At 57.7% G+C, this 9,588-nt stretch overlaps 1 protein-coding gene across 1 annotated transcript; it reads left to right on the top strand.

Moving 5' to 3' along the window:
- Nucleotides 1-1,340: 1,340 nt before the first annotated feature.
- IL32 (interleukin 32) lies at nucleotides 1,341-4,908 on the top strand. Its single transcript, XM_008696781.2, has 7 exons — nucleotides 1,341-1,446; nucleotides 1,560-1,602; nucleotides 3,153-3,191; nucleotides 3,344-3,403; nucleotides 3,788-3,814; nucleotides 3,992-4,051; nucleotides 4,506-4,908. The coding sequence occupies exons 2-7, from the start codon at nucleotides 1,588-1,590 to the stop codon at nucleotides 4,818-4,820; spliced, it is 516 nt and encodes a 171-aa protein (XP_008695003.1). The 5' UTR covers nucleotides 1,341-1,446; nucleotides 1,560-1,587; the 3' UTR covers nucleotides 4,821-4,908.
- The last annotated feature ends 4,680 nt before the right edge of the window (nucleotides 4,909-9,588 follow it).

Genomic DNA, 9,588 nt, shown 5'->3' with positions numbered 1-9,588 from the left:
AAGTGTTGAAGTCCTAACCCAGCACCTCGAAATGTGACCTGATTTGGAGATAGGGGCTTTACAGAGGGAATCGAGGTAAAGGTCATCAGATGGGCCCTAACCCAGTAGGACTGGTGTCCCTATCAAAATGGGAGATTAGAGGACAGACTCACATACAAGGAGATCGACTTGGACATGAAGATGGCTATCCGCAGGCCTGGGAGGGAGGCCCTTCCCCCAAGGCCCTCAGAAGGAACCACTGCTGGGGCCCCTGGGTGGCTCAGTCGTTGGGCGTCTGCCTTTGGCTCAGGGCGTGATCCCAGAGTCCTGGAATCGAGCCCCAGATCAGGCTCCTCTGCTGGGAGTCTGCTTCCTCTCCCACTCCCCCTGCTTGTGTTCCCTCTCTCGCTGGCTGTCTCTCTCTCTGTCAAATAAATAAATAAAATCTTAAAAAAAAAAAAAAAAAAGAAGGAACCAGTGCTGACACCTTGATTTCTACTTCCAGCCTCCAGAAGTGGGAGAGAATACATTTCGGTGGTTTAGGCATCCAGGTGGTGGCACTTTGTTGTGCCAGCCCCGGGACACCAAAACAGAGGGCAGACAGAGGCTGTGCTGAACTGGGAGATAGGGGTAAGGGGGGAGCTGGGGGTGAGGCTGTGTGAGTGGAACCGTGTGAGGAACCACTGGCCTGGACCTGGGAACACCCCCACCCCCATCACACACAGGTGCCTGAGGGTTGCAGGACCGTGGAATCCCTCAGCCCCAGGAGGGCTCAGGATAGCCTGGTCCGCTGGGCCTAGGCCGACAGCAGGCCAACCTCAATGTACCCTGTCCCCTGGCAGGTAGGCATCGCCTCCAGCCACCCCGCAGGGGCGCATGGGGCAGTCTGCTCAGGTGCCCCACCTGGTGGGCCCACCCTACAGGTCTTGCGGGTCATGCTACACTCTGGGACAGGAGGTTCTTGGAACCTTCTCTGGACTTTGGAGCTGAGATACACTCCGTTCCAAGTGACCTGGCCAGCATTCCTCAGGACCTTGATCCCTGCTTCCCCCCCGCCCCTCAGCTGGATGACTACATTTTCCACAGCTCAGGGAGCCTCTCGATCTGCTTTCCCAAGTCTGGACTTTCCCGCTGCCCCTCCCCCATATCAGGCTGATGAGGGTGGGGAAGAGCCTGTTTCCAGGCTCCGACATTTCTGCCCTAGCTCAGAGAGTGGAGCGGCCACAGCCAGAGCCATGCCCACCCCCTCCCAGGCCCTTCAGTCTGTCTGTCCTTTGCTTCTGTCTCTGTCACACACACACACACACACACACACACACAGAGCCCCACATCCTGCCTTTGGGGCAGGCTCCACCCTCCCCCAACCCGTCCCTTCTCCCTCCTTCCTCCTCCCCCCTCCCTCTTCCCTCTTAAAAGAGCGACTCTCTCTCTGGAGCAGAAACCTCAGCTGGGAGCATCTGTGAGAAGGTGATGGCTCAGTGGAGGCTTGGGGACAGAGCTGCAGCCAAAGGGACTTTGTTGGGGGGGCGGGGAGGCTGCTTCTCTGAAGACTCTTCCTTACACCTGTTCCTCCTCCCTAGGTCACAGCCCCTGGAGCCCTGAACAACCATGTGCTTCGCCAAGGTGAGGGAGAGCGAGTGGTGGGGGGCCGTGGGCCCTGGATACCATTTCCGCCCTGTGGGTCCCCCTTCTCCCACCTGCACTGGCCCTGGACCTGCTGATCCCTCCACATGCGCCTGGCTCTGTCCCATTCTCCTAGGCCAATGGGGGAGTCCCCTGGGGAAGCAGGGGGTCTGAGGCACTCAACAGGGCCCCAGTCTCATAATGAGCCTGAGCTTGCTTGGTCGAATGCTCTGCCATCACTGTCCTGAAATTCTGAATAATTGTTGACAAACAGCTTCACAGTCTCGTTTGCTTTGAGTCATTCACTTTATTATTATTTTTTTTAAGATTTTATTTATTTGTCAGAGAGAGAGAGCACAAGCAGGGGAAGCGGCCGGCAGAGCAGGCAGAGGGAGAAGCAGGCTCCCCGCTGAGCAGGGAGCCTGGTGCTGGTGCCGGATGTAGGGACTCGATCCCAGGACCCTGGGATCACGACCTGAGCCGAAGGCAGAGGCTTAACTGAGTGAGGCACTCGGCGTCCCTGAGGCATTCACTTTATAGAGCAGGTCCTGGTTGTGGGGCCAGATTTCCTGTCCGGGGGTAAATCATAGGGGGGGCAGCTCTGTGTGTGTGTGTGTGTGTGTGTGTGTGTGTCCTGAGGAACCGTGTGTGCTGTAGGACAAGGGGGTTACTCTAGGAGTTAGACCCGACATGTTTGTGGGGCAGCTGGGGAGGGCCAGAGGAAGCACCAATCCCAGTAGACCCTGTATGCCCTGGAAACCAGGGAGGGGTTGGAGGGGCAGTGCTTTCCTGCAAAGTTTTAAAATTCATCTCAGGTGCCAGGACCTGCAGCCCAAGACCTGCATCAGCCTCGGTGTCCGCTCCTCCCTTTTGGGGTGCCTTGTAACCTCCCCCACCCTACCCATTCCCCTGCCCCAATTGTAAGGTTGACCAGATGCTCCAGGCCTGTCCGGGACTAGTGACACTGGGATTATGCAATGACTCCAGGCTCAGTGGCCAGGCCCTGTCTGGGAGGGTGAGTTGGAGAGCAAACTGTTCCCACAGGCCAGCTGGGTATTTCTTTTGCCCTATATCATGTGACACTGGGCTCACAGGATGGTGCCATCACTGACTCAAAAAGTATGTAGACCGATGCCCCACAAAGAATGTTTGCCCAGGGCCCTGCACATTCTGTGCTGACCCTGCCTGCCTAGTGACACGAAGCCAGCACCAGACTGGGCCCTAAGGTAGAGACTCGTGAGGGAGGCTCTGGGGTACCTCGCACTTCCGTGGCTGAAGCCAGGAGTCTGGGCAGGGGAGGTGGGGCTTCAGAGTCAGGAAGAGCTGCAGGCTGCGGCGCCCCAATCCTTCCCTTGGCCAACCGTCAGCCGGGACGGAGAGCTCGCGTGGAGGTAGCACATCCGACCCTGCACTCTGCAGACCTGTGCTCCTACGTGCAAGTGTGCGTGTGCGTGTGTGCGTGTGTGTGCGCGCACGCGCACACACGAATACAGCAAGTGGTGGGGGGGCAAGGTCAAGTGAGCCTGAGTAGATCACTGTTACCTCCACAGACAGGCAGAGGTCCTACTGAGGACTTACGACTCAAAATGGTAAGAAGCTCTTCCCAACGCATGGCTGGGGGAGGGCGGGGCGGCTGGGTCTTGCTGTGCGGTGCTGAGAGCATCCGGCCCCCCTGGGACCCCGGGCGGCGGTGGGGAGGATCAGGCCTGCCTTTCTACCTCTGCCTCTCCTCTCCTCACAGCACCAGATGGTGGACAGTTTCTGTAATAATCATCAGAATCAACCAGAAGGACAAGAACAGGTGGGTCACTGTGCCCCCACTCCCCGGCTCTCTACAGTTTGGCTTGGGTGGGTGGTTTCACGATGCTGCTGGTGATGGGGAAGATGAAGATGCTGCCCCAGGGTTGCCCATGCCTTCCCCCGACACGTCCTCACGATGTGTTAATCTCTCAGCTCACACCTGAGTGGCAGGTGTGCGCACAGGTGAGGAATGCGGAGGCCCGGGGAGGCTTAGTCCAAGTCCCTGGGCATATTGATGACAGGGCAGGGATGCCAGACACCTGGGCCCCCGGCCCCAGCTATGGGGGCTGGCCAGCAGGGAACAGCGCGGGGCTCGGGGATGAGACCGAATGTGGGAGAGACGGGGGTGGGGGGTGGATTTTAAACAGGTCATTTCCCCCCACAGGAGCAGGTAGCGCTGCTGCAGCTGGAGGTGAGTTCGGCATTGCCCTGCCTCCAGAGCCCAGTCCGCAGAGCGGTGCTCAGCCTTGTTGTTGGGTCTGGGCTCCTGGCTCCCTGCTGACTCACCTGGACCCACGGAGGTGGCAGGGGACTGCAGACTGCAGCAGGCAGGAGCAGGTCTGTAGCCTCCGCGCCCCCCTCTCCCCAGGACGACTTCAATGAGGTCTTGCTCGACACCGTGGATCTGCACTATCAGAACAGCAATCAGGTGCGTGCGAGTCGCCCATCTCGGCCCTCCTTGCTTCCCTTCCCACCTGTTCTCTCTTGATTTTGGTGTTGCCATGTATGGTGTTGCTGAGTGCAGGGGGAAGGGATGCCCCCCCCACAAGACTCGAGACTTGGGAGATGGCGACCTCCCGGCACCGGCCTCCCCGCCCAGCACACAGCGGCCAGAGCCCCCACCCGTGCTCTCAGTGCCGCGTCTGATGGGCCCTGAGGGCCAGGTGCGGGGCTCCAGTGCTGGCCATGGAGCACACATGCACGACCATGGTGGTTCATGCCGCGGAAAGGAGGTGTGAGGGAGAAGTCTGCGCGTGTGCGGAGCTGTTGGCCGGACAGCGGGCAGCTTCTGTCTGCGGGCATCTGGCTCCCAGATTCTCATGAAGGTTGGGAGGCCTCAGCCTGGGCAGGACCTGAGCAGCCCTCCATCCCCGTCCCTGCAGGAATCCGCTCCGTTACTTCCTGAAGTGCGGCAGGAATTGCGCTCCAGGGTCCGGAGGTCCTCTGTCCCTTCCCTGGAAGATGAAAGCGTGGAGGTCTGGGATCCCAGGGAGTCCTTTTATGACAGAGCCCTGAGGTTGTTCCAGAGGCTGCTGTGCTGCCTGCAGCAGAAGTGGCAGGCCGTGCTGGCTTGGGTGCGGAGGATGGTGGCTGCTGGCATGCAGGCCCTTTGCAGCGCCGTGGAGACCGTCTGGAGTGTGTTTCAGGATTTCTGCTCCTTTGTGGCACAGGTCCTCAGGAGTGCCATCCAGGCCTAGCCAAGCTCCCCTCCCGCCGACGGGTTTCCGGCCCAGGTCTGCCCCATTGCTCTGCTATGGTGTCTTAATAAAAGTTGGTCGAACCCAACCAAGTGCCTGTGGTGTCGGGAGCGGGGGCGCCGGTGGCTGGGGGGGCATGTGTCACATGGACCCGGGCTGGGGTCCACCTGACCTCTCTAAGCTTTATGTGGGACACCGGTGTCCCGTGTGGTCGCGGACTTGTGGTGAGGGCTGGAAGGCGGATTCCCCGCATGATGCATAGTAGGGACTCCATAAATGCTGCTCCCAGAGCAGTAGGGAGCGCAGGCCTGAGGAGTTTCAGCCATCTTTTCTTCTCCTTCGCTGGGCCACAGAAGCTCCTCAGTCAGTGGGGGAGGGGCAGAGAGAGACTCTTTCTCGAGCAGACTACTGGCTGAGCGTGGAACCCAATGCCATGCGGGGCCTGACCCATGAGATCATGACCTGATCTGAAACCCAGGCACCTGAGTCGGAGGCTCAGCTGACTAAGCCACCAGGCGCCCCTCTTCCCTTCCCCCAGGCGCCCCTCCCCCCACTGACTTCCTGCTTCAGGCAGCTGCACACGGATTTTGCATTGGGAGTGTCTGGCCTCAAACAGCAGCTGTTGAGGTGAAGTTGAGGAGGGGGTTCCAGGGGCCCCCGACCTGAGAACAGAGCAGGAAGGAGGAAATGGGCCTGGGGCAGGGGGCCAGGGTGGGGGCCCACTGTCTAAGAAGGAGGCCGAGGTGGGAGAGGCATGTGGGGAGAACTTGGGAGCTGGGAGGCCTCAAGGACTGGGGGCATTTCTGTGAGTCAGCAACCCCCTCTCCTGTCCGCCAGCTTCTTCACACCCTTTTGGATCATAGGAATAAACTCTTGATTCTTACAAAAATCTCCTCCCTGGGGGCCACCTGTGAAACCATACCCTGCCCTCCAGGAGAAGGAGTTGGGGGAACTTCTTGGCCCTGGCCTTTTCTTCCTGAGGCAGAAGGCAGCCCAATATGGGGGTTCCTTTCTGCAGAGGCCCGTGGCGGCCCACATCTTCTTTCGCTTGCGGGGGATCCTTCTGATAGCCTTTTACACTGGAAGGCCCATCTCAGGCCTGAGTCCCCAGCTCCAAGGGGCCACCCAGTCCAGGGCCTGCCCCAGTATTTACTTCCCTTTGGCCATGCCCTCTCTTCCCACTTCCTGTCAGCCTTCGGGTTGTTTTAGACCCTAACCCTAACCCTGCCTTTTCAAGTGAGCCTGTTTCCAACTGCCACTTGTGACTTCTGCACTGATTTCCCTTGAGAAAACCCTCCTGTGCTGAAGCCGTCAGGGGCTTTTATGACCGCATGGCCCCATCAAAGTTACCATCATCCAGAGCCTGGACAACTTCTAGGCTCTTCTAATTTTTCTTTAAAGATTTTATTTATTCATTAGAGAGACAGAGTACACAAGCAGGGACAGAGGCAGAAGGAGAATCAGACTCTCTGCTGAGCTGGGAGCCCAATGTGGGGCTCTATCCCAGGGCCTGGAGATCATGACCTAAGCCGAAGGTAGACACTTAACCATCTGAGCCACCAGGGCGCCCCTTCTAGGCTCTTCTGGTTGGTTTCTCTGGTCTTGCTTCTTTTAAGCCAAACCTATTTAGCACCAAGGTCAAAATAATTTCATTGCAGAATGAAGTAACTCCCTGCTTAAAACCCTCCCCTCTTGCCATCATAAATATACTCTGACCTTGGCCTCTAAGGCCCTGTGTCTTCAGGTTCCTACAGAGCTCCCTTCGGGACAGAATTCTTCAGCTGCCTGCTCAGCAGCTCAGGGCCTTTGCACATGCTGTTCCCTGTGCTAGGGATGCCCTTCTCCTGGTTCTTCTGTGGCTGCCTCTCCCTTCCATTTCAGGCCTTGTTCTCCTCAAGAGCCCAGCACATTCCCTAGTACACAGTAGGTGCTCAAGAAATAATAAAGCCTCCAAATGCTGTGGGTTCTCCCAACTCCTTATTCTCTTAGTGGACTAAGAAAATGTCCTTGAAATTTTCTTCTCTGGGGTCTTCCACGAGTCTAATTTGTTTTGTGACATCCAGTGACTCTTGGTACCCTACCTAATCTTCCTCCCAACCCCCCAAAGCATAGACCTTCCCCAGGCTCAGGGCTTCCCACTCAATTGTGCCCAAGAACCATCTCTACTTTCCCAGATCGGGGAGCGGATTTTCCCCAAGTCCTATGAGCCCTTGTTGACAAGTTTACTTCATGTTCGCAAGCATCTGCTACACAGCAATTACATGCCAGGTTGGAGGGACAAAGAGAATTTAAAAGAGTGTGGGTAAAAAAAGCCACAGACAGAAGCAGGAAGGGTGTGTATGTCCTCTGCAGCTGAGGAGGGCTGTTTTCTTTCCTGCGGTCTTCACAGAAGTCACATGATTTTAAATCTGTCCATTAGTTTGGAAAAAAACAATCTGTTCTCTAGAGTGGAGAACAGGCCAAGATTGTCTGGTAGGTAGAAGTGGGGAAATCAGGGGCGCCTGGGTGGCTCAGTCATTTAAGCGTCTGTCTTCAGCTCAGGGCATAATCCCGGAGTTCTGGGATCGAGCCCCACGTCAGGCTCTTCTGCTGGGAGCCTGCTTCTTCCTCTCCCACTCCCCCTCCTTGTGTTCCCTCTCTCGCTGGCTGTCTCTCTCTCTGTCAAATAAATAAAATAAAATCTAAAAAAAAAAAAAAAAAGAAGAAGTGGGGAAAGCCCCCCAAACAGCTCTGGGTGTACAGGGTTCGGGGTCATGAGGGGTCTTCAGCTGACAGCCCTACTTAGCCATCAGGCAGGTTTCATCTGCTGGCACCTTCAATTAGAACTAGTTACCCACGTTCCAAAAACAAGATTTCCCGTAAGAACTCAGAATCTGGGATTTTAAATTTTATTCTATTTTAATTAATTCGAGCAGCCACATATGGCTAGAGATACTGTATTGGACAGCACAGGTTGGGGCACACTCCAGTGAAGGAAAAATTCCAGGGTGGCACTCCGTGGCCTTCATAATCACAGCTGGCTCTGACATTTGGCATCCCTCTGACACCCCCCCCCCCAACTCTGGGCCTTTCTGTGGTGTACATGTGTGGGTGGGACTCTCTCTGGGCCTGCTTCTATCTAGAGTATGTGGAAGGAGCTGGGGTGTAGGGAAGGGGAAAGGCATCCCTGTCACAGTGGTGAGGGTAACACAGCGTTTTGGTGGATCTCAAAAAAATTAAGGAGTCGTTTTCAAGAGGGCTGTTTCACTTTAGGTACTTTGAAATACAGCCCTGAGGCCTCAAGCGCTCTTCCCGTTTCACAAACTTCCAGGTCTTCCCTTCCTCTGCACCGAGGGCCGCCGTGACCAGGTCGGCCTCCAGGGCAGCCCCCCCTCCACCCCACGCTCCCAAAGGCTTCCTCGTGCGCTGGCGCTCAGGGGAGTGTAAGGCTGGGGGCGCCACCGCCACGCACGCCTACTTGTCCGGTGTCTCGCCCGCGTGCGCTCGCTGATGATTGCGCAGGCCCGAGCTGTAGCTGAAGCTCTTGCCGCACTCCCGGCACTTGTAGGGCTTCTCGCCCGTGTGCACCCGGGCAGGGCAGACCAGCTGCGAGCTCTGGCTGAAGCTGCGACCGCAGACCTGGCAGGAGAAGGGCCCCCGTGTGCACCCGCTGGTGGCAGACCAGCTGCGAGCTCTGGCTGAAGCTGCGACCGCAGACCTGGCAGGAGAAGGGCCGCTCGCCCGTGTGCACGCGCCGGTGGGCCCCCAGGTGCTCGCTGCGCCGGAATGCCTTGCCACAGTCGCTACACACGTAAGGCCTGCGCTCGGGGCCCGGGCGCACGCTGCCCGAGCACTCGGAGCACTGGTGGCCCTTGTCCTTGGCGTGGATCCGCAAGTGGCGCTTGAGGCTGGAGCGGCGCTGGAAGGTTTGGCCACAGTGAGAGCACAGGACGACGGTCAGCTCGCGCGCTTCGGACTTGGTCTCGGGGACGCATGGGGACTTCTGGTCCTGGGCGTGTGCCAGCAGGTGCTGCATGAGGTTGGCCCGGCGCTGGAAGCCCTGACCACACTCGGCACACAGAAAGGCGGGCTCAGAGGAGTGAGTCTGAAGGTGTTTGTTCAGATGTGAGCTCTGGCGGAAACGGTGGCCGCAGAGGTGGCAGGCGTGTGGCCGCTCGTCCGTGTGCGTGCGCATGTGCAGCTTGAGGATGGAACTCCGGCCGAAGGTCTTCCCGCAGCACTGGCACCGAAAGGACCGAGCGCCGGGGTGAGACCGCAGCTGGTGTGCCTCCAGGCGGGCCAGCTCTCGGAAGCTCACCCCGCAGTCTGTGCAGATGAATTCCATCTCTGGCTCTGACCTGGGGGAGTCCCCAGTCACTCTGACTTCCAGAATGTCGCTCCTGCTGGGAGGGGACCCTTCTTCACCAGTGCAACTCACTTCAGGGCCCGGCCCCAGCAACTGAACATGGGGCTCTTCTGCCACCCCAGGACCACCTGCCTCAGACTCTGTTGAGACGGCAGCAGGCCAGGCCACCACTTTGGGCTCCTCTTTAAACTCCTCATCAGGGGTTCTGTTTTCAAATCCTGGGAAAGAAGCAGAAAATGGGGACGGGCAGGTGTATTCTTAGAGGCTCCCAGGAATTGCCTAGAACCTCAGTGCCTCAAAGCAGAAAGAAACCCGGGATCCTGCAAAGCTGGTGGGTGGGCAGGTGAGGGTAAAAACCAGACAACATAGAATTTACCATAGTAACCACTTTGCTTTTTAAGTAAATTTTAAGTAGGTTCCACG

The sequence above is a fragment of the Ursus maritimus genome, unplaced genomic scaffold, assembly GCF_017311325.1.
Source record: "Ursus maritimus isolate PB19 unplaced genomic scaffold, ASM1731132v1 scaffold_2, whole genome shotgun sequence".
Classification (NCBI taxonomy): domain Eukaryota; kingdom Metazoa; phylum Chordata; class Mammalia; order Carnivora; family Ursidae; genus Ursus; species Ursus maritimus.
Note: the sequence above shows the minus strand (reverse complement) of the source record. Positions and strands in the feature narration are given on the sequence as shown.

Coding starts and splice junctions, on each gene's coding strand:
- IL32 (XM_008696781.2), top strand. Junction 3,192..3,343: donor AGGACTTACGACTCAAAATG/GTAAGAAGCTCT, acceptor CTCTCCTCACAG/CACCAGATGGTGGACAGTTT. Junction 3,404..3,787: donor AACCAGAAGGACAAGAACAG/GTGGGTCACTGT, acceptor TTCCCCCCACAG/GAGCAGGTAGCGCTGCTGCA.